The 25,835-nt window shown below is 35.0% G+C and overlaps 1 protein-coding gene across 3 annotated transcripts; it reads right to left on the bottom strand.

The window, feature by feature from the left end:
* Positions 1-660: 660 nt before the first annotated feature.
* Positions 661-20,796, bottom strand: LOC135793695 (uncharacterized). Of its 3 annotated transcripts, XR_010548691.1 has the most exons (10): positions 20,428-20,796; positions 14,664-14,846; positions 5,775-5,987; positions 4,673-5,311; positions 4,431-4,607; positions 4,147-4,326; positions 3,903-4,082; positions 3,325-3,766; positions 2,629-2,892; positions 2,062-2,104 (listed from the first exon to the last, which is right to left on the bottom strand). XR_010548691.1 is itself a non-coding variant. In XM_065304760.1 (9 exons), the coding sequence occupies exons 1-9, from the start codon at positions 20,504-20,506 to the stop codon at positions 1,723-1,725; spliced, it is 2,472 nt and encodes an 823-aa protein (XP_065160832.1). In that variant the 5' UTR covers positions 20,507-20,796; the 3' UTR covers positions 661-1,722. The 3 variants fall into 3 exon arrangements, 2 of the variants coding, with proteins under 2 accessions (XP_065160832.1, XP_065160831.1); XM_065304760.1 differs by lacking the exon at positions 2,629-2,892 and having other exon boundaries at positions 661-2,104; positions 3,325-3,763; XM_065304759.1 differs by lacking the exon at positions 2,629-2,892 and having other exon boundaries at positions 661-2,104.
* Positions 20,797-25,835: the final 5,039 nt, after the last annotated feature.

Genomic DNA, 25,835 nt, shown 5'->3' on the forward strand with positions numbered 1-25,835 from the left:
CACTCTAGTAAACTCTGTTCAAGTTGCTCCGAAGTCTTCTGACTGCTGTCATTAATATCTTGAAGATGTTGTGATGCTTTAACAAGTTTGTTGATTTCCGCTTGTTGTTCGAAAATAAGTTGCTGATTCTTCTCGAGAGTAGATTCAAGCACTTGATTTCTTTCTAGGAGCAACTGACCGATTTCAGCAGCCAACTGTAGTTCAGTTTTGGTATCAATGTCTTCAAGGTTGATCACAGATAACTCATTTTCTATGTTCGCGATTGAATACGACTCGGCCATCACTTTTCACAAATTTACTTCAACTTCGCGTTCAAGTAAAACTTTTAGACGGTGTAAACAGCTCGTAACAACTGATATGAAATTGGATACGTCACGATGCTTTATTTATATTACTCTAGTTCTAGTTTTGTGGGGGTGCGGGTGCATTTAAGATATTCTAGGAAGATATTACCAACTACATAAAATTTTACACCATTAGGTGAATTTGTGTGAAATTGAAGGCCTTAATCTTTTAACTACTTATTTAACGCACCGGAAAACCCTGTCTGCCCCTAATCGGATTAAAATTTACTAAGTGGGTGCTAATAAACGTGCTCGGCACCTTAACAATGTAATTCCCAAGACAAGTTGGTTGCAAAATGACAGAAACAATAAAATATAACATAAATATAATATTTATTTTATCATAATTCAATTTGCAATAAATCAATAAAGTACAATATCGTCTTCAATCTATTAAATACCGCTCAACTGACGACGCTAAAACTGGAAATTAATGAAACATTGTTGGAGAGTCATGCTTAGCTACATGTACACTTACATATCATAGTTATATTACAGTTATAATACACATAGAAAGAAATTGCCTGTCGTTTATTTGGAAAGTCAGTCATCAGTCATTCCAACAATCATACCATCTATGTACTACGTCTGTTATCATTAATAATATTTAATTTGTATCTTCAGCTTCAGTGATACAAATATTACTTGTTTCTGTCGCGACAAATTGATGTGTTTTATTTTAAATATTTTCCTTCTGATTTGGAGCGGCGTGGTGTGATGTGATGTAACTCGATTTGTAGTTTTCAATGCCTATTCAAATGGCACTTTGAAGTGTTCAAAAATTGCATTCCGACATTAAACACTGAGAATATCAAGAAATAGTTTAGTTATAATAAGATATAACAAAGAAGATTAAGTCTCAGGTTTGGATTGGATCAACTTTCCATGACTCCCAACAACCAAGACACTTAGGGAGCTTATGAAGTTTAAGAATACTTCTCGGAATGCAATTATCGGACACAGATTTCGTGTTCGGTGTGGTTTTCCTGATGTAAATAAACTTGTCGTTATCTAGTTGTTCGTAAATATTTCGTTGTCCCTGTTTCGTTCTTGGTTAACTTATGAATTGCATTAGCCTTTCTTTATTTTCCTATGCACAAACCGTCGCACAATAAAAGTCATCCTATAAAGCAAGGCCAAGGAATTCAACATTAAAATTTTCTGTATACTCAACATCCCTAACATTACATCAAAATAAATAAAATCTCGATTCGTTCGTCTGCTCTGAACAGCTTCGTTGTTTAGGTGCAGTTTGCTAACGCTAAGTGATTAGAATAATAAATATTATAATCGTCATGTACAATTAATCATCATCGAACCAAATTGATTCGTTGTTCCGTGTTGACACAAATCGATAGATGATCGATCATTTTGTGTTCTAGTATCGCTTATGATCACGCGGCCGCCCCGTTTCTCTCCATTCACGGTTTTCCTTGTGTGGCCGTACGTCGTGGTGATGGTGATGATGATGATGTCGTTTCTTCTCGCCAGCAGGCATCCCACCACCGTCGCCATGACGGTCGCCATGTCGTGCATTATACGACGGCTCATCCATCGTCTCCTTGCGGCGTAATGGCGACCCGGAACCCGGTTTCATACCGCCTAAGCCTTTACTTCCGGCTGATTCATGCAGATTCTCCCAAGCTTGTCGATAATATCGATTTAAACCATTGCGTGACTCCGAACTCGATGAGTCGAACGACGCCACTGTATTGCAGTCCGGCGATGCTCGGTGGCGATAATGTTTGGCACTACGATTTCTACAACAAAACGAAAGCGTTCTTATAACACAAACAACATGCCCCACAAAACAAAACAAAAAATATGCGAAAATTAAAAGCTATATACACGTAACAGGTAACTAAACTAAAACACAAATTGTACGAGTAGTTGGTGCCGAATGTGTGAACCACAACTACGAAGAACTACGATAGAATGGAAGAACAAAAGACCAAACAAATACACAAACAAAACAACAAAAAAACAGTAACAAACGAGTGCTAAAAAGTACAGGTGCGATTATTGTCTACTAATGTTCAGCTAAAGAGTTTTGAGTTCATTCAGTGTGAAAGTGTTGATGTCGGTAATCGGGTGCAGTGCGAGCATTTTTATATTTCTTTTTTTTTCCAATCCAGCCCCAGTTCCCAGCCAATCCAAACTAAAAATTAATTGGACGCAATTAAACGCCTTGCGCCTTCTTTTTTTTGTTTATGATTTGCTTCCTTTACTTTAGTTTGTGGTAACATTTATAAATAAAATGAGTATACATGAAAGTGGAACGTACTTTTTATAGATTTAACGAATTCGAATCACAGTTTTGGGGTTTTTGATTGGTGTTTTTTGGCTTTTTGTGTTTTTTTATGAGCTATTAGTATCGGGCTAGATGGGATTGGAGAAGTAGCCGGCCCGATGCGTCCGGTAATTCCTTGTGAATTCGCGACGTCCGATTTGTTGGTCGGGGAAGGGCAGCGCCAGCAGGGTGTACCATCGGGAGGGCATCGCGCTGGCGTGCGGCAAACGGCGTGAAGACCGTGCCGACGCACTCGCACTGCGACACCAAAAACCACACGAGCACAAGAACACATAGATTAGAGATTACATTTACAGGTATTTAAGTAACAATCAAATTTAGTTGTATTATCATTGATTGTACAATGTCTTACCTGATTCAAACCAAAATATACAATATAAATGGATCTGTTTTAAACAAACTTGTAGGTATCTACATTTCAAGAAGTTGTTTGTTCTTTTTGTACTTGAGTGTCAAACAGAAAATGAGAGAAAAATAAAATACAAGAATATTTACAGCTAAGAAGTAAATAAATTACAAGTTTGCCAAAAAAGTTCCAATTTATATCAGGGAGAGACATTTTGGAACATAATTGCAAATTTAAATCAAAAAATTCTTCCTGTCGTTCTTCCTGGCTTTCATTGGAACTTACTTGACACCTATGCATTCATAAACTCATGTTCAACTCACCTTCGCACCAATATCACTATCGTTGTGATAATCGCAGCCAGGAAAACAAAACCACCGAAAGATCCAAGCGCAATGATGGCGCCCATGTTGAGTTTGGCACCAAACGGTTCTCTTCTTTCCGCGCCGTCGATCGACAGAGGAATATTGACGTTGGGCGTCTCGCCATGTTGCACGTTACTGCTACCAGCAATCTCATTATCCTGCGGATGCGCCGCCAGTAAAATATTGTTCGTGTTGACGAAACTTGTCGTTGTGGCTCTTTCAGTGGTGGTGGCGGTGGGTCTGAACGGCGGGCGCTTCGTCTTTTCCAGCCGCACGATTTCGGTTTCCGCTCTGATTGTCGTCGGCACAGGTCGCGTGGGTCGTGTTCTAAATCGCGAGGTTGGCAAACGCGTCGTGCTCTTTACTATTATCGGACTTCCGGTTGAGATTACTTCTTCTGCTATGAACAAGCAAAGCAAAGCGCTCATTACACACGCATTGCAATAGGTAAAAACGATAAGAATCAACAATTACATTGCATGCAGACAAACAAGTGAGGACGTTTCAGCAACAATTACTAATAGCAATAAATATACCTTGACAAACTGGTGGTACGACATCGTATTGTCCATTGGCAAGACATGTGAGTGTTCGTGATCCAACCATTTTGTATCCGTTTTTACACGAGTATTCAACAATTGTACCAAAGATGAGTTCCTTGTTGCTTACAGTAAAGCCGCCATTTGCAATATCACCAGGTGGTGAACAACGTACCGCTACATGAAAATTAAAACAATTATAGATAAGCATATTTGATGATGAGTGATGTCTTGAGCTTACATTCACAATGAGGTGGAGGTCCATTCCATCTTTCATCGATGTCACATGCTAACTGTGCGCGTCCAACCATTTCATAACCTTCGTCGCAGGAATAGATCACCCGGCTGAGATATCCAACGCTATCGTTCACCAAGTGGTACTCGCCATTTGTTATATCTGCCGGATATCCGCACTGAATGCCTGCAGAAGTGATAAAATCATATTATAAACCTTTCACCTTTACTTCTCGTATTTTCACATTAAGGACAGACGATATCAGGCAGTAATCAGTAATCATCACTTACGTTTGCACACCGGTGGAAACTCATTATAAAACCCAGTGTCCAGGCATGTTCTGGTCGTTGGACCCACCAGCAAATGTCCTTCATCACAACTGTACTCAATATTTGCACCGACGTTGAAGTTTTGTGCTACCATTGTTGAGTTAGGAGGTTGTTCAGGTCTTCCACAAGCTTTGGGTTCTAGATAATTTTATATAAAAACATTTTAAAACATTTTCCGTAATTTTGAGGTTAGAATCACTTACGATGTTGACAAATATAGTTCAAATGCATTGTACAATCTGTATCAGACCATAACCATCCTTTGGTACCATCGTATCTTGAACAATCTCCACTTCCAACTGGTAGATTCCAGAAGGAGACTGTAACCTCTTCACCTCTCAACCAATTCCATCCGCCATGTTGTTTATCTCTGATGGCTCCCATCCAATATTGTCCACTGGCATCACTTCTATGTCTCCTCCACAATTCCCAACTTATGAAACCTTGTAGCGCTGGATTACTCTCATCTACCAGGGTACCACCACGACTTCTACAGAATGACAACGCATCTCGGAACTTCAAAGGTTGTCTGTTGTAGAATATGTAACATTTGCCATTGTAAGTGGCTGTGCTGCCAGGTGGTTGATCACGGAATTGTGGACATCTCTCGATTGGTAAAGCCTGATCCGTGTAGACAAATGCTTCACAGATACTCAACTGAGCAGCGGCTGGTGCTTCCAAGTGGACACTAACGAATGCACCGGGCATTGGCGGATTACAGGGCAAAAACAACGGTTGGCCTTCTTCGAGAAAACCAGTGAAACGATTACAGATCGGATTCGTGCCCAAATCTGGACGGTTATTGCCCACGCGGACTATAATAGTCGCCGGTTTCTTTGACCCTGCGATAATAATAATAAAATTAATCTGAATCCGCAACCGGAACTATTGCAGGCAAGAAAATGATTTTATTTGCGTATAAGTAGTTTAGTTTAGTTCCCAGGAAAGCAAAACATGACAATTTAAACTTGGAATTATTAATGTCATTAACATGGAATAATTTACAGACTGCAGTCGTACAGAATGTTGAATTTAAGAGATGCTTGGGCATATGGTTGGAGAAAGTGCGCTTATTTTACTCATTTAAATAAATTTATTTCAATTTATTTGCTGAGCTCGAATGCAGGCGGAAAACTGCATAGGAAATATTTGTATGTGGGTAATTTGCAATTATTATCAGTATGAATCGTATTTCAGTTGAATTAGAAATTGTTTGTAATAAAATCTAAGCCAGTTTCTAAAGATTAATATTTTTTGGCATAAAAATTACGAAAAAATTGTTTTCATTGCAATTTGTCTACTTACCACAACATGGTTTGCCAAAATCAAGTCGAACTAATTGAACCATATACGGTTCAAGCAGATTGACATACCACCAAGGCGTCCTCTCCGTCTTGGTCAACGTGCATGTCTCACCATTGAAGAAAGCACTCGTGCTGCCATCGATAGCTTTCTGCGGAATGCCGCCGGCTTCTGTGCTGATTTGCATCGGCGCTTTGCCCGCGGCCACGTTCAAAACTGTAACAAAAACAATCCTTAGCTTTCGAGATTTAAACACAGTAAATGATTAAACATCACACCGCATGGAAATTAAGTCAGTGTGTCAGAGTAACCCAAAAATGTTTATTGTTTTACGCGACTAGACTACACTCACGCATTCCTAACACACTGAAATCATATTCTAGTTTATAATTGAAATTTTAATCGGTAGTAATGAATTTTAGGCACAGCTTTGTGTTGTGTGTGAATATTTCACACAGGTATTCATATACGCGAGGAAATATAATCAACATCAAAAACAAATTTGCATTTAAAGTTCGTTTGTCTACAAGATTGAATATTAAAAAAAGAAAGTAAAATCAACTGTGACAGGAAAATTTGAGTTTCCCGTGATAATGCAACGGTAAAATGTTGTTTTCTCACCGCGGTGCAATTTGCAGACATCGGTTTAACATTAGCAAACAACAGTAACAAAGGCAATAGATGTACTTTCGCTTGTTTTGACATTTGCTGCACATTTACGCACTTTTTTCTAAATTGCACATGTCTATTCTTTTGTTTTCTATTTCCAGCTGCTTTAATTACTCTTTCACTCTCAGTAAAATCCACACAAAATAGATTAGATCGCCTGAATCTAATTAACAATTACAATCAAATTGATCTGTGCTGTATTTCTGATATTTACCTCTCAGAATTGCGTTTCTTTGTTTCCTGCGATTGTAATATTAGTTTGTCACGTGATTTTAATCCGATACACCCTGTTTTACATGATAATGATGATTAACACTCGAATTGAATAAAGAAAGAGAGATGGATGTCACATTTACGGTGACATATTTATTCCGCGAGTTGAATTATTATCGTCGCTGTCTGTAGAACAAGCAATTCTATCATCTCGCATGCTGGGGCACTTATTCCACTCTTCTTCTCTCGCTGGAACTTGAATTTAGCTTCATCAGCGGAGGAATGAGAGTAGAAAGTGCAATTTGGCATTCGTTGTCTTGTTCTCTAGACATGGGCGCATCTCGATTTAGTCACAGATATTTACTCTCAGACAAATTACATTCTAAGACTACTTTTGAACAACAGCTACGGGATCTTACATTATTTATGCATGAGATGAATAAGATGAGATGAGATGAAATGGATGATAGACTAAACTGAAGTACGGAAAGTGAATAATAATGACAAATACGTTTTTTATTTGCATTTTTCCCACTTGCGGAATGAATAACTTTCGTTTATGATGACAAAAACGACGCGCATACAATTTTGAGATTATTTAATCCAAAAAAATACATGTTGATGGATTATATTGTGTACGTGATGTTGAGCAGAAAATCTTGAGTCACTGTTGGATAACGAATATAACGATCGTGCATTCGACCACGTCGCGCGTTTGAGAAAAGTCTTTGAGCGTTTGAACAGCACTGCCATTTGCGAATGTGGTATGTGACTTCTAAGAATTGACTCGGCGATGACATCGACCGCGGCTATATAGGGTAGCTAAAATAGAGGTACTTTTATTGTGAATGCTTCAATCTATCAGGTTAACCAAGTTCACAGCTAACTAGCTACACTTAACCGGTGATTTTCTTCATTCCAAGAAGGATTTAAGACTTAACTTGAAATTTTCAACGCACAGCCAAATATTTCTAATATTCTATCAATATTAATCTATAGATTTATAGTTTCTGCGTGTAAATTTTTGCGTTGTAATTAAATTATACCGTTAATAAGTGTTTTATGATATTTATTAAATAGTTTCTTGAATTATCACATTTTTCACATTAAATTTTTCGATTTAAAAGATAAATTTGTACAAATTGTATAAAGTTACGCAATGAGTTGATTTATTTTTGGTTTTTTATTAAAGAAAACTCCATTTTTATATTCATGTGAGGTTCACATGTGATTACATGTGATACGAATGTAATAAATATTCCCGACGCGGAATAAATTCGAATAAACAACATTCTTTCGACAGATGAAACCAGCAGGTGGAATGAGACATGAGAGTCAAGTTGAATCGGGATTCAAGGCTTTGCTTTAACTTAACACTCAACCACTTAAATGTTGTTCGATGCTGCTGGCTGAGTTGAAGGTGTAACGTTTAATAGAAGCGTAGCACGGACACGGACACGGACAATATAACTGTAAAAACTCTATTTGTCATTAAGAAACGCGCAAGGCGAGTGAAATACGAACACAAGAAGATATCATTTATCAATGTTGCGAATTGCTTCTACTCTATATTAATATTTTAATTTATTTATGTAAATAATTTAACATATATTTAGGTAGAGATATTTTCTTTTTTTTCAATAGTTCTGTGGCAATTTATTTAAAAAAATGTGAATTTTTGCTCTTTTTGTTCCATTTTTCATATTACAACCATTTATTTGATGAAATATAAACAATAAGATGATTATTATAGTATATTAATAGTTTTCACTAAGTAAATTATATGATTTGTTTGCTTTTTAAGCCTTTTCCTTTGTAATTTTGAGTTATTGACTTCTCCGACAAAAAATTAAAGTTCAGCTTCTGTTTATGTGAGGTTAAAATAATTATTTCCTAAGCAAATGCTTCTATGTGCCGTTAAAATAGAATATCAAGTTACCCAGAGCACTAATTCTAATTAATGTGGTATTATTAGCGCCTGATTGTTTCCGTGACCGATGCGTAATACTTAATGTGATTTAAGATCATCTTATAACAACACCTTTGCGCGTATCATTATTAAGATTCATAACAGTAGAACATTGCGATGCAAGGCATAAGACGGCGCACGTGCACCGAGAATAATTACGCTGGCATCTGAATTATTCACAAGCCGCAAACGAGAATGAATAATGATGCGCCTAAGGGTGTACGCATATTTCCGTTCCTCGCCGCCATACACCGCCATGCTGTAATGTTTGGTTATGCAAAAACAGGTGGAAAAATTAACCTCAACTTATGATATCAATAAAAAGTGATAATTTATAAACTAGGAGTGCTGCGCATAGTATAATTCAAAGCACGTTCTCAATTATTGTTCGTTTGTTAGAGAAGTGGGATCTTTAATTATAAGGCTCGATCAGAAATAATTGTTCTATGTCAATGGCATTTAATGAAAGTATAACTGTGCATTGAGTTACATTCAGAAACTCTGGGTTAGTTTTATTGTAATGAACGATGCATCTTTTTAGTCTATAGATTTTTACATCAATTTTTATTTGGCAGTCTTCCAACCAGCTTGACCAAAGTCTCATGGTTTTAATTTATCGCTACAGAGCGATACCTTCAACTGTTTTGTACATTTTAGGTACTTTATCTAATTATACATTAATTGTATTTAATATTGTCAAAGGTAATTCTGTGTCTTTTTTCTTTGCGACGTAATTCAGTTTAAATTAATTCAATTAAAATTAAAATACATAAATAAATTGTAATCACTTGATAGAAAGTAAAAGTGAAATGGCAAATTAATTTGTGTTTTTTAATGTAATAATGTGAGTGTTCCTGGTAATTAAATCGTTAATCGAATGTAATATGAGCCAGTTACGTTATTATATTCTGCAAATTGATTCAGGCAGAAAATGATGTGTTGCATATTATGCAAAATGTGTTTTAATATGGCCAATAAATGTAATAGTGTTAAAAGAAACAAATTGCCATTTTATTCAATTGCTATTCATTTCAAAAATTACGTAATTGTGTAAATTAAAAACACAAATTCACAATTATAATAAAAACCGTATGTGAAAAATTTTCTCTTGTATTTCATAACATGAAATATATCAAATTGATCATTACATTAATTTTCACAAAATATCTATTCGCTCAAGAAATATTTTGGCATATTTCAGCAACAATAGAAGTAATTGTAATAATTGCAATAGAAAACAGTTATACTGCTATTAATAAATAAAAAAGTACAAACAAAAAAATCATCGCATCGTGCGTCGAACGTTTACGAGCGTTTGAAGTTGTTAATTTGCTTGTAGTCTAACCATCGCTTGTGTTGCACCGGCAGACGATTCAAATAAAACGTATTCATCAAATTCATATTCATACGCTTGCCATATGTTGTGCACCATTCTACTTCGTGGATGTGCTCGCGCACAATGCGGAGGCAAGTAACGAAAAAGAAGAAGCAAAAGAAGTAAATACGCGTACTTCTGCGGTATACGCGAAGAGATCATGCAGTTGATCAATAGTTTCAACGCGCTCGGCAAGGATGAAAATCAAGTTCAAGCTAACAATCTAATAATCATCACATAATCACACATTCCTGGTTTAATGAGTTTGGCATTAAACAAAAACACATTAAAATAATAATATAAAATATTTTTATTTTTGAGGTTAGTTTAATATTTTTGACATTCCGGTCATTTTTAAGCAAAAGTTAGGTTAATTTACTCAAAAATTTTATAAAACAACGTAAATGTACTGTTTAAACACATATCATACCTTAAGGTAATTAAAAAACATTAAATTTATTACGAGTATTAAATTCCTGCGCACAATTTTGTTATGTGTCATATTATAAGTGGTAACAAATGATTAATTTATTGCTTAAAGCATTTATGAAGATAATCGCAATCAATGAATACGAAATCAACCTAACGGTCCTTGTATACTCAAGAATAATTCCGTTTTGAAGCGTTGTGCTAAAAGCAATGACACGTGATTCTAAACTAATTGTTATTCGATGGCGGCGTGCCTATCTCATTGGAATGTCAATAAATTCTTCACACAAAAATCATTCGCGAATTTTTGTATTTTTCCTATGCTAAATGTTTATTTTTCTGCTTGATTAAATCATTTTACTTTCTATGCAACTTTTTATTCACTCTTGATTGCACTTCTAATCATCTGAAAACAGAAAATGTTGGTTTTGCGCCTGATTTATTCAGCAACATCAGTTAGTTCTCATGTCAAATAGACGCTGGGTTTTATTGTTAAATTGATACGATACGCCAATACGTTGATAAATAATTACTGACCGGATAGTCATAGAGAGTCACAGTAGTGTTGTGGCTGTTTGTGTAAATTACCATATCGAAATGCACGTCGAATGCATTCGGAATGTTGTTGAGTCGCGCAAAATTTATTAGAAAGCGCCTGAATGCCGCTGCATTTCGCATGACTTATCCTGCCAATAAATACATAACCTAAACACACGTAAACGCAATTTGCTGAAAACATTTTACATTTTCTCCGGCAATGGGATTTATAATTGCTTCCTATGCGCACGATGGCATTATCATGCTTTGGATATAAATTATAATTACTTAAATTAGATATTTCAACAGATTTAAACAATGAATTAAAAAGGTAATTGCATTTTGAAATATGGCAGCCTAACTGTTTCTTGGATACAAGAAATTTGAAAAAATTAAAAAATTGAAAACCAAAACTTTAAAATTTACTTTTAGAAGAGTTTAGAGCTTTGAGAGATTTTACAATTCAGCTACCATTCACCCCTGGTCATTCTCTATCCTCGGGTCAACAGATTATGCTTGAACATTGCCTTTATTCATAAATTTTTTTTCTTTGATTTTATAACTTTTTGATGATGAAAACAGTGGTGTATAGTGGTTAAATCCCATAACCCCATAATTAAAAAACAATTTAATTTGAGATTCATTGGTCATTCAAATAAATGTATCCGTGGTCAAACAACAACGCGTAATTTTTTGTTATTGTAATTTGCCTGTCAGGCGGACGCGTTGTGGCTTCAGGCAACTGCCACCAAAAACGTGAACATTGTGTTTCATAGATTTGGCAATCGTCTAATACCTATTATTATAACGGGTCTCAATTTCTCACTTCTGGTGATGGCAATGCTGAGGTTATAAATAATGTAGGATTACGACGTACGATTTGCTTTTTGTGATGACTACAAGGAATTTAAACTTCATTATCAACGGCGTAAATCATCAAAAGCGTGTTTTTTATTGCAGCAACGATTGTGAAATAAATCAATGATTAACTATTAGACACATTACAATAAACAAACTATCTAAACATTAATAAAGTATTATTTATAATTTCCACCAAGAAACAAATCATATTAATAAATAATCATAACCTTAAAAGACTTTTAAGATTTGGCAACAGCGCAAATTTCCATTTTTAATTCCTGTATTAGAAATTTGCAAGTCAGATGGCAACAGATGGTATGAAATGCACATTATTATCATGGCACAATTCACAATTCGCAATTCGACAATGGATGATCTCAGAATGCAGTCTAGAACAATCCAATGTCCATCGATTGAATGACCCCGCCATGACCAAGCAAAATCGGGTGCCATATTGCAAGAGATCTATAGTAAACCATCTGCTACCATATTACTATATCACAAATTCAAATCACGTTTCTATTTTGGAAAAAAATTAATTGAATTAAATGGCATTGTTTTGAAATATTAATTTCACGATTTTACTAATACAGTTTGAACATTCAAAGTCATGACTATGACCACGACGACATCGCACCGCAAAAATATGATTGTTTACTACCGTTAGTAGAAAGAAGGCAGTTCCATGTCCCATGCTTGAGTTGGATTACGCTTTGCGAATAATTTAACCATGAGAATATCGCGTGTCGATCAACGACACTTTTAAAATTAACTCAGTACAATTAAATATTAACATTTACCCGTTTTTTAAGTAAAAATTTATTTTTTATATTTAAATTAGTTATTTTGAGGTTATGATTGGGAACATGGCGTAATTGAATTCTAAAAGTTTTAGTTTTTTAACATTTTCTAAATTGCAGCCAATAAATGCCGTTTTCACAGTTGTCGTTTGTCGTTGTCGTGAACAGTTGAAGACGATGCACACGGCGAGTTTGCTTTTGTAGGTCATGCGGTGCGATTCACGCAGACCTTCATAACAAACATTTAAAAATAACCAAGAAACACACCGTGCGCTAAGAAGTCGTTTGCGTTTTGCTCTTCTTCGCTTTGCTTTTGTTTAACACGCAAGAATTTAAGCACGGAAATATTTGAGTCATTGTGTCTACGCAGACGTGACTTTCTTCATCATTCCGCGCGCATTTACACTTGCGCTGAAAAAACTAATTTGGTTTCATACACTGCAGCAGCATTAGCTACTGCTTTTTGTTTTAAAGTCGCTGGAAGTATTTAAAAATAAGCGTAGCCATAATAACTTGTTACAAAAACGATGAAAATGCGTTGATATTGCAAGGAATCGTGAGGAAAATGAAGAAATGACGCTGATTCCGAAGAAGGAGAATAGTGGCGCGCGGAATAATGTGACCCAGTTAATTTGAATACGCACGTACGTATGTACTCGTACTTTGGTTGTACATGTGTGGAAATCCCAATTAAACAACTGAGACAAAACCGTACTTCCGCAGCAAGTGTATTCTAAGTAACATGTTAATGTAGGTTTTGATTTAGTGCAGAATTCTAGAACAACAACGGTTGTGCGTGCTTCATAACCTAAAAATGTATTTTAAGGGTTATACTACGAAGTAATCACTGTATTTCTACCGCCAAGTTTTTTTCTGTCAAATACCTAACCAAAAATGTAATTTTAACAGATAATTCAATTTTTTAGATGTAGGCTTCCCAAATTACCAATTTAATGTAATTTACACGTGTATGATGATAAAATACAATTACATCTATTATTAAACATACATTAAAGGTGTTTTTGTTGTTTTTGCTTGACTTGTTTTCTGAGTACTTCTTACTAGAAAGCTCCCGGCTGTTCTAACCGCAAGATGTTCATCATACCTCGAAGATATTTGGCAATCGCCATTTGTTTTAGCTTGTAACAACTAACGGATTATTTATTTTTCACTTCTGGTTTTCTGAATATGTTTTACGAGTATAATTGTATACTTTGCTCCTGGCTCCAAGGCGTGTCAATGTTCTTATTTATCGTTTCTAAGTATGAATCTCCTGATATGGTCAATTCTGCAATTTTTTCAACCCTATGTATTTTTTAAATCAAATAAACGAAGAAAAATGCTTAATATTATTTTTGATCCGTACGGGAATCAAAACCGGAACCTTGTGGTTACCATTTTGTAAAATTACATTGCTTAATATTCTTTAAACAGATTCTAATATGTTTTATCATATGCGCTTCTTCAATCTGTTTTTAATAAACACAGTTCATTTTCCCATGCGGCAAGTATCACCATCGTCGCCTAACCATTAATAATAAAAAATTATCTATATGAATTCTTAACATGCTCTTCGTTTGCGTATGTGTGTATAAGTGTGTATTAATATCGAAAAAGTTGAAGTTGTAGCAGTCGAAGGAGGTGCCCGGCGGAAAGTTGTCTCTTTTGCGCTTGTGACGCGTTCGCCGGTCGCGTCAGGTGTAGTTTCACTGGCTGACTCTTCATAAAAGAGCCGAAATCTAACGGTAAACCGCGTGCCGCGTTCTTGGCGTTGCCGGTCGGCGTTTCATAAATGGTAGCGGCGTAGCGGTCGTGGCGACGCATAACTGGGTCACGTAACCACCCTCACCGAACTCGCCGAACTTGCCGCGGAACTGACTCGCCATTTTTACCATTCTTCATTCTTCATTCACCATTTCTTATTCATCACCGGCTTGTTTGTTTGTTTTTAAAACAATAGCTATTCCGAATGCATATTTACAAGCATGTTATGCCTACGATGCCCAGGTTTACATCAAAATGTTTTCTTTTACACTTACCGCAAAATGGAATGCCTTCCGGTAGCCATTGGCCCCTTTCACATGTTCGCCGTGAAGGTCCCAGTAATTCAAAGCCCCTCTCACAGGTGTATGTCGCAACTGTTCCGGGTCCTAATGTTTCATCCGAGAATACCACGTTGGAGTGCGCTGGAGCGCCTGGAAATCGACAGCTTTTTGTTTCACCTGTAAAACGAAAAAAAGAGGAAAACATTAAATTAGGGCTGGTTTATGTGCACACGGCGTACTTCCGCTGCAAGAACCACGAAATATGAGTATAAACATAGAATGCATTCGCCTTGAAAACAATAATGAGAGAAGTGTTATGAGTATTTGTGTCATAGTTGGTTTGTTTGAAAACGAACGAAAAACGTCCGTAATGATGATGACCTTAAATAAGCAGTCTACAAGTGCGGCAATTTTCATGTTCGCTTTTTTGACACTTTCAATTGGATTGTCAGACGCAGACATCCTTGATATTGGCAGAAAACGTTCTTGTTTTCTCACGGCCCGGAGCAGTTTCAGTAGGTGAGCTATTGCCGGCAGACGTTGAGCGACAACTCATTTACACATTCCATACTGGTGTCAAAAGCAATTTTTTTGACAAATGTGTTCTAAACAGTTATTTTCGAATATAAAACATGAGAAAATCGTAAATAAAATCATCTCAAATTAAAACTAAATTAAATAAACACCAAATATTAATGATTAATGTTTAAAACTTGAAAATAAAATGTTGTTTACTAAACTTTCACATAATAAAACATTGCTGTTTATTACTTTGACTCATATCGATTTAATCATAAAAATTTCAAGTTGCGTTTGCGCCTACAATAAATCCTTCACGCAAATCTTTTTATAGCCCGCGGCAATTCCGCACAATTAACAAAACAAAAGCACTTCGAAACAGCCATTATGTTTTAAATTAAAACAAAAAACTGGCTAACAATGGTTTAACAAGCCAACTAACCAAGAAACGCTGGTGACAATCTTTTTATGAGCGTTGCAAACAAACCGACGCGGTGTTTTTTTATTGTGTCTGCGAATGTTTTTCTTTATTAAATGCTCGTCTGCTGGGATTTTACAATTTCATTTCTTGTGTCGATTCGTGCTCGCCACTTAATTCGTTTTATACACATTTAATGGAAGAAAGAACGAGAATATAAAATTGTTGGATTTTTCTAGGTCACTGGAACGCTTCACAAAACTCGGGTTAATTTGAGTTTTGAATGAGAAATGCGCAGAGCACATACGAGTACAAACAAAAACAACATTGATTTTTGCATACAAAAAGTACATTTTACAAGAAAACAAAAAATTAATCACTAATAAATTTTTTTTCAAAAAGAAATTTTGCGTCATTGATGAGGTAATTGTATTTTTTTTAAATGTTGTACCCTGTGTGCGAGGTAGAATAATGTTAAACAAACTCAAAAATGCAAAATAAAGTACACGAAGCGTTCGTGAAGCATGGCGCTGCTTTTATGTTTTTATCTTTTTATCTTTTTCATCCGCACATTGCGAATCAATGAGTTTGCGCGCGCATATTGCACATGTCGATGAGGAACGTTAACCACACACGTTATAATCAGTTGAACGTACCGGTTAATTGCTTCCTATATGGCGGACGCGCTGATTTTTTTAATCGCCGATTTCAATCTTGCGCGAATCTCGCGCGTCTTGCGCCTGCCGTCATTAGAGGCACTGGTGCTGACGTTGATGTAACATATTGCATTCGTTGCGTTTCCATCAAATGCACTAATGAAGTGTTTTTCAAATACGAACAATTAAATTACCAACATTTTTAAATGCTGCAATTATTGTCTCAACTTCGTACATATTATAAGTATTCATTTTTTCGCTATCAAATGAGGCTAAGTTCCTGTTAGGCTTTAGACTTCGGAATAATCTTTTGTTTTACGAGCAAAAAATGAAAAACCATTCGAATGTCGATAATGAGGATAACGGCAACGTGCGCTGAAATAATAACATACTGCAAAGCCAATGTGCGGTGTTTTTTCTTTGCATTTTTTTTTACAATTTTGTTTTGTTGAAACGTGAAGACATTCGATAATCACTCAATCATATATGCAACCTGTGCAGGAAACAAGGTCTACAGCTAAATTATCAGTGCAATGTTGCATCCGACATCCGTACATAAAACAAATACTCACAACTTGAATTATTAGCAAACATATAAACTAGTATTGTTACAGTTACGTCAATAATCCGTCAATATATTTTATATTTCCATTCAATCAACCCACATGCATTGCTGTATTGAAACATATTTGAACGTAATTTATCAGGTAATATAACTTTCTAGGTCAGTGCGCTGGAAAATTGAAAAATTGTCGCTTTTTATGACAAGTTTTTTATGTAACTATTTTATTGCTTGTGTAAGCAACCAAACACACCCAGAAAGTTGAACTTAAACATAACCTAAAATAGTATATGTGTAAAATCCGCGTAAATATATTTCAGATACGTGTAATTACAAGACTATTCGTCACACTTGAATGAATCATAACCTAGTGCCAGTGAGTGAGGTTATGTTCGAGCTTGGAATGCAGACTTTTTCTTGTAAGCGCAATGATGCATTTAATAAGTGGTATGTTCTGATGTTTTAATCTACTTTGCAATTTCTCCTGACTAAACAAGAACATATCAATAAACTTGACGTGTTTGACATTCGACTTCCGCCTGTTTCATAAATCTACAATGGCGTCGGTAATTTTTAAAAGAAAACACAATTTAAAACATTAAAACCCAATTTTTTTCATTGTGAGAGTAAAAATAGAAATTATTTACTAATCTGAATGAAACAAGGAAGACACGCATGCATGCCCTCTGCACCACACACGCATCAAATCAGCAATGTGCGAATAAGCGCAAGTTCACTGTCCGTTGATTGAGTCTATTACCTGCGGCGATTAAGAGTAGACGCCAATCGGTAGGTGCGCACGAAAGTGTGTATATTCAGATGGTAGATGCATAAACTATTAATACACATGAGCACTGCGTACTTATTACTTATTAGTGTGCATGCGAATCGGTTTTCAGCGTTTCTATTCCGCAGTGATGAGTCCAAGGTTTGCACGCCTCAAAAAACAGACCTTATAAATCATATTAACATTTAATTACTAGCAAGGAAATAGTTTTAGTTTCTTTTTCATTACCATTCGATTGCATCATGTTTGGATGTTAAAAAATTGTTGTAAAAGTTGCATCATTTCATTAATTACATTGTAAAACTAACCTTGCACTCATTTTTTGAGATATTTTGTAAGAATTTTTGAGTTAAAGTTGTGTTTTTGCTTAGGACCTAGATTATTTCATGTTGACTTGTCAACGTACGTAATTATCGTTCGAAATATACATCTTTGACCCGTTTTGACTCATATGCTGGTCGAATGATATTCTGTTATGTTTAAACCAAACATGACGCGTCGGAAGTAAATACGAGTGACCTTATTATTTATATAAACGCGCAAGAATGTAGGTACCTACATTTATTTCGGGTAATAAGTGTGTGAATGTGTTACAGCGTGACAGTGCGAGGTAATTTTGCGATGAATGTGTGAAAAGAGCGAAAGATGTACAAAAGTTTATTGACAAATGTGCGTAGGATAAATCCTTGCTAATTAATATCACTTGCGCATAAAATATCCAACTTTATGTACATACGTATTTTGTATATTTGCGCATTGGGTAGTATAACTTTCACATCGTGCTAATAGGAAGCATGATTCACGACACAAACAGTGTCAATAATAAATATCTCACAAAGTGTTAATGAACTTCTTATGACACAAATTTTACATCTCAATATCTACTTATTCCGTTTATTAATTCAACAAATAGTAATCTTCGCATTTTTATAAATTAAAACATAAAAAATACAAATAAAACTTTATTTAAATCATTAATATGATGATTTGAAGGAAATCTGTTAATTCAACTCATTTATTAATATTCACAAGTGATTTACTTTTTATTCTAGAGATCTAGAGTAAAACAGGAAACAATTATTCATTCACACATGGTATTTATCAATTAGTTTCTTTATTTCATGATTCCGTGCGTTTAAATACCATTTTAGTGACTTAATTACCTTGCTAATGCTTTGATGTAGTGTGATTTTGTAAAAAAAGAAAGTCAATTGAAAGCTATCATTAGGGAAGTATCTCATAAATATCTTACTCTTTCCTTAATCAGTAAATTGTCATTTAAAATAAGCAAGAAATAAATTTAAAAAATAAATTTTATTTTCTGGATATATCTATTTATTCATAGGTCATTGGACAATAATTACAGCGCAATTAAAGACACAGTTTCTTACTGATTTCTCATTTTCTTAGTGGCGAATATAAATCGCAAAACAACCAACAACCAACTCGAATCAAGCGATATGAAGCGCGGAAGCGCAACAAACGCGAGTAACAAGACATTAAATAGAGCACGATTTGTTTATGCAGTGCTTGTGACTGACTAAAGTGTTGTTTTATTTTAATCCTGTGCGTGATGGATCATCTCTATATTCATAATAGTTTCTGTTTTATTCATTTGACTTTGACTTCTTTAAATTAATGAAGTTTAACATACAATACGAATAAACTTTCTAAATATTCAAAATTCAGGAAAACTAAAACGATGTATTTTTATATTTTAATTAATTTATTGTAAATGAAAACATAATACCATGATGAAACGATTTCTTAAAGGCGTTAGTTGAGATATTTCCAAATACACATGAATAAATTAAAAATATAAATAATTTTTAGTTACAGTGCACTTTTATGAATCAGAATTATAAATCCCATCGTGCGATTAATTAATTTTGAAATAATAACGTAAGAAAACTTACAAAACGTGAAATTTCCAGAGATACAAGACGTGGATGTAACAATTTACAATAAAACGATTGAATTTTTAATAAATTTAACTTCAATGAGACTAAAACTAAAAGTTACGAGTGATTTTAATTCTCATTGCGCTCGTAACAATTAAATAACTTTAAAAGTCTTATTACTAGTTAAATTAATTAAATCATCTTCACTTGAAACCCATTACATGTTTTTCAACGCGTAATTTTTATTTTTGTGGATATTTCTTTTACGAAACCAAAAATATGTACACACAGTTATAGTTATTATCCAATAATGCTTCACAACTTGACGACATTTCTAAGACAATCATATTTAAGTCCCAAAAAAATGTACCCGCAGCTTGTGAAGACGAAAAGAATGCGATAAAAAAAACATTTAGCGTTATATAAACCCACAACAAGACGTCATTACGCAGAGTCCTGTTGGATGCCAAAATGCTTGTCAATGGTTAAAAACACGATGTCGTAAAACTCGGTAAAAAATGCTTGCGGTTTGCGGTGGATAATTGTACCCGCGTGGTTTATGTTTTCGTGATTATCCGATTAACGCTCATCAAAAACAAATAGCAACGGAACTAAAATAAACGCAATTTGTAATTAACTCTGCTTCTACTTCTAATGGTGTTTGTACAAAAATGGTGGAGGCGCCTTAAATTTTATTTAAACGTGTGGAAAACTGTGATAATCCAATTATTGTCAAACTGTATTCTAATCTTATTCTAATATTAACGGTGCAACATCTAACAAGTCGTGTTTTGTTTATTCGTATTAGTAAAATAATGAATGCCGTTATGCATGCAGCATGTGGTAGTCATGTGCTCGCGTAAAATGTACCGCTGAAGAACTGAAGAATTTTTATTTTTATTTTCTTTTACTTACCCTGTGCCAATTCGATAATTCCAAAAACACTAAAGATAACGAACCAAGTCAATACCGAGCACTTGTTAAACCACCACATTTTGCAATTGTTTAATTTTTAGTAAAAACGTGTCCTTAAAGTTGCGGAAGACTTGCGAGAAGTTTCCAGTAGCAGTGCTTAAGTAATAGCGGCGATTGTCAAGTGTTCATCATTTGAATTCGTTGACTATGCGAACACGACTGAAGTGAAATGATGAAATATTGCACGTTTTGTTGTTGCCGAACTTTTCGCCAGTTCTTCGGGAAGTAGTAGCTGCGCGACGCTTCTTCTTCGCTCGCGTTGGCGCGACCAACTAACTAAGCCAGCGGCGCGAGCGACTGGCGTTGCCGACGCTGATGACTCGACGGTTGTTCGCTGGTCGCAATCAGGCCACCTGAAGACACGCACACTTCTTTACCAAGCCGATACATAAACGTGGAAGACATATATGTGTGTGCGCATGGCACGAAACGGAAGCGAAACACCGTTCGTCGGTCGTAGCACTTGGCGTTCTTCAATGCCGTGTGTTCGCGTGCTCTTCTCCTGCTTTCTCCAGCGACGTCGCCGGCTTGCGAAGATTGTCTGTCGCGGTTTTAATTTCTTCGCGCCGCGCGGCGCTTGCTTGATAGTGGTCCACGACGTTGTAGTCGGAGCCCCCACCTGAAGAGATCGAGAAAGCGTTTCACTTCTTGGTGGGCAGGATGCGAGCAGGATATGCGCGGACGGTAATTTGAGCGTGCGTGCGCCGGCTGATGCTGATAGCAAGCGCGAGCGCTCGCGTTCGCGTTCTTCAAGGGAATTACGATAACGTCATCGGCATCGCGTTTTGCGAACTCGGACGTGCAAACGAGATTGTTATTACGAGTACCAAATGCATTCATTGCTGCTGACGCACGGAAAGAGAAAAGCGGTGGCGCTTCCAGGAAAAAAGAGAAAATTTTACGTGCGTAGAAATGAAAATGTTGTTAGAACATTTAACAAACTTAATAAAGTATATTATATAGTAGATTAGGTATTCATTAATTATTTTAACTCATTTTCAATAATTTTTGTTATTTTGTGTGTTTTAAGTAAATTTTTAAACCAAAAACGTAACAAATTGAATTTTGGTGTATATAAGGTTGCCGCTTGCAAATTTTAAGGTTAGGGTATTACGTCCATCTTCTTCACAACTAAAATAAGTATAATTTTAATTATGGCGCATAAATAACAAGTTTTAATAGTGTCATTTGAATATTTTTACTAATATCTGCATTTTTATGACCGAAATTTTAGTAAAAAAACTCTGCAGGCATTAAAATCACCTAAAAATTTATTAACGTTACTCCCACCAATAATTTTCCAGTCTGCGTGTCTATAGCACTTATTTTTCACAATTTATAGTAATATCTCATATTGTCGCTTAATCTAACCTCATAAATCAATCAAAATTAACTTCCTTTTACATTAATCAAGATTATGTAATCGCAAATGTATGAAATAATTTGCAAGGATATCATTGCAAGAGTTTTACTTCCATTCCACCGAGACTTTTACTTTTTTCTCATCCATATTCACCGGCATCTATCACAGCATAAATACCTATGTATGCATTAAAATTTTATGGATGTACTTATTTTATGAGCAAAGGTCGTAAATTGCGCACTAGTATTACAGGTGCAACGTTGTTTGTTTTTCTTATGCAAGATTACGCGAGCATTAGAATCAAATCATACCTTCACGAATGTAGGGGAAAGTAGCCATATTTGGACCATTTTTATATTTTTTGATTTATAGAGCCACATATAAACTGTCAATAAAAATTAAGTAGCGGAAAAGTAACTCACAAGGCTTACCAACAAAATGATATTTTTGGTTTAAGTAAAAATTATATTTATACCCCTCAAATTTCAATTTAAAAAAATTGTGTTTTTGGTCCAAATTAAGAAACCGGTTTCCTAAATTGGACCGCGCGGTTTCCTAAATTGGACCATGCTTTTTTAACGGCAATTGACACAATAGTAAATTTTAGTTTTAGCAGTAACACAAGCACATTTTGTATAAACCAAAGTGCGGTATTTCATACAGGGGATCATTTCGAAGATTTGTGCTCGTCCAGAAGACTTTTCTAGGAGGTCGAAAAAATGATATACGTTTTCCCTGTTAAAACCCCGGTGCCTGTCTTCGGTCCAACTTCGGCAACTTTAAGAATTTATATTTAATGATCAACGACAATCTTAATATAACATAACCTCTCCAAATTAATACTATAAATTATAGATAAATAAAGAAGCTTTCTGATGATAAAATAATAATCGGTAAAACTAACGTTTTAACGGCTTGACAGCTCTTGCACTTACGTCGTTATAATAGATTTGATAATCAATGATACACGAAGTTGTTGTCACGACGAAAGCACGCGGCAAGTTTTAACCCAAATAGTTGCATTAATTGTTTATAAATACGAGTAAAACAAGGGGCCAGTCAATTTTTGCATAAACTTCAACAGTCCGCGGATATCGTGGTGGTCCAACTTAGGCGCTGGTCCAAATTATGCTACCTTCCCCTATAATAGACATTTCCTGTTATTGTCCTTAATAAAAACGGAAAATGAAAAATAAAACCAATGATGATCATCGCGACCACTGCTTGTTGATAAGTTAAGTACGTGTTAACCTAATGTTTAATTAATATTTTATTTTTTACTATTAATTAGGAATAATTTATCGTAATATAAAATTCAAAATTTAATTAAATGTAGTGGATATTGCAACATATATGTCCGATAATTATCCATTTAGGTAATTTATTGTATAATATATAATTATACTTTTAATATTATTAATTATTTTTTCATTAATATTAAAACTAACATTTATAACGAATTAAATTAAAATATTTTTGGTAAAATGTCATTTGAGCATTTATTCTACGCCAAAAATCAAAAAAAAAATGTTTTACTAAATTGCCAATACAAATTTTATCACAGATATATTTTTTAAAATTTTATAAAATCTATTTCTGTTTATTTTGATTTTAATTGTAGAAATAAATTTACAAATATTTCTATTATTCTCGTTATAATTATTAATAAAGTGTGGAAGGCCGCAGGCATTTCTAAACGCGCATTACAACAACAACAGAAATGATTGTTGAGGCAGTTTGTAAACTTTGAAGGTACTCATCGGTTGTAAAACAAGTCGTGCGCCGCAGAAGCGTTAACGCAAGAGGCGAACACATTAAAACCTGCAGACTGTGTGCAGAAGACGAGAAGTCAGTCCGTTTGTGTTATTACTACTATTATTATAATGAATAACAATATATTGTAGTCGGTGGCCACGGCGTGCTACGCCGCGAAAGGATGTGTTGCGCCGTAATGCAACGTCCGAAAGGAAGTGTGATTGCATGACTATTTTAAATGTTGTAAAATGTGTTACTTTATATTCTTATAAATATTATGTTGTATTAAACTGTTTAAATACTACACAAATACAGACATTTTCTCATCGTCGTAAAAAGTACTTATATTACTCTAGAGTAAATTATTTACAAAACGTACTTAAAATTAAAACATTTTTGTATTCATTTCATTAAGTCATTAACACAACCAGAAGAATGTAGAATATACTCGTAAATACGAATGTGACACCAAACACTCATAACCTAAATTATATTCTATTCTAAACCTGCTTTTAACAACGCCATCTAACAGATATAAAAGTGATCAATTTATTTTTCTCAATACGAAATCATAAATTCTGCCCTGATTGATGAATTAATTTCTTTTATTTTGTACTTGTCTGTATTTTTACAACTTGACCCTGATCACGTAGGGGAGACTGGGTACGGTTGTGCCAGGGTACGGTAGTGACAGTCGTCATAATAACGAAACTATACGTCATACGGGGGAGGGTGCAAGAGGATAAAGAAGCGGGGTGCAAATTTGAACGCTTTCCCTAGTATTGCATCAGTCATTGCGCGACGTTAACGTAACTACGAGCCCACATTGCTTTTTGACAGTCAAAAGTAAATATATTTGTACGGCTTCACTTAATAATTATTGTTGTTTGTATACAGATAGGTTACTTCTGTTTTTTGTTTCTTTTAAATTGAACATTGGTAGTTATTTATAAGCATTTGCTTTTTACGTAGATTATTCGACAAAGTCATGGCGAATTTTTGTTTTCGAAAAAGAGGTTCGGGTACGGTTGTGACAAATTTTGTGGGTACGGTTGTGACATTACTATAGTTGTTCTTTTTTGCTTCAAGATGCTTTTTTGCAGTTTTTTTGCTTTTTTGTATTCCCGTGAATACGTTATCATGATCATTTTGTTAGAGATGGACCGGTGGGATCAATTGGAACTGTAAATCCTTCAGGTTGGATGCAGGATGTCTCATTCTTAACATTTCTCGAACATTTTAAGAAATTCTCGAATGCTTCTCTAACACATCAAGTTTTTCTATTGCTGGATAATCATTCCTCTCACATTCATATTAATGCACTAGATTTTTGCCAAGAGAATGGCCATTTTAGTGTATGTTTTTGCATGTCACAACCGCACCCAACCACTGTCACAACCGTCCTTGGTGTGTGGCCGGTTGTGACAATTTGACTTTTTTTTTTAAATTTATCTTATTAGTTATACGTCGTATTTAGGGCCAACATTTTAGTATTCTTGTATAGATAAATGTACAAATTACCATAAAAGTTACTTTTCTACGATCTAACTGGTAAATTAACAAAACTATTGGTAATCAAACACAAATTGTCACAACCGTACCCAGTCTCCCCTATGTTAATCGATTGCATGGACCCATTCGAATATGGGCACGAAGGTATGATGACGCACACGTCACATTTAACACCATCAAGTTTCGAAAACGAGTTTCGGGCAACCAATCTTTCTACCTTCCTGCTTGTCCCATGTACTTTGTAACATGTTGCATGTTCCGTGACTTTCACGACTTTACAAATGATGCCACCCGAATGCAGTGCATCTTCAACACGTTTTTGTTTTTTCCTTTGGCCGCGGGTCTGATTTAGTGACCTATATTTTGGAAAGTTTTTTCTTGTTTATACCTAGAACATTCTGGAATTTGTAATTACAGACATCAGCTTAGTCTTTAATAAAATAACAAGTGTTTTAAAATTTTTAAATAAATTATTTGAGAGTTTTTATGTAATTTATTTTTAAATTATTAGAAATTTACTTTATCTCCCTGTTTAATACATAATTCAAACCATTTCTCCTGACATGTTTATATTTTCCCCAAGGTGATTGTAGATGGTAAGAAAGTAACCATATACTTAACCCATACTTAACCATAAAACACTCCATAATATATCGTAAGACGTAAGGCCCGATAAGGTCCTAAAAAACCTATTAAACGTACGCGCATACAACTATCT

Source organism: Atheta coriaria, unplaced genomic scaffold, assembly GCF_025399875.1.
Source record: "Atheta coriaria isolate IRGN ID8LTWV9N9 unplaced genomic scaffold, Caltech_Dcor_3.1 hic_scaffold_6_pilon, whole genome shotgun sequence".
NCBI classification, from domain to species: Eukaryota; Metazoa; Arthropoda; class Insecta; order Coleoptera; family Staphylinidae; genus Dalotia; species Dalotia coriaria.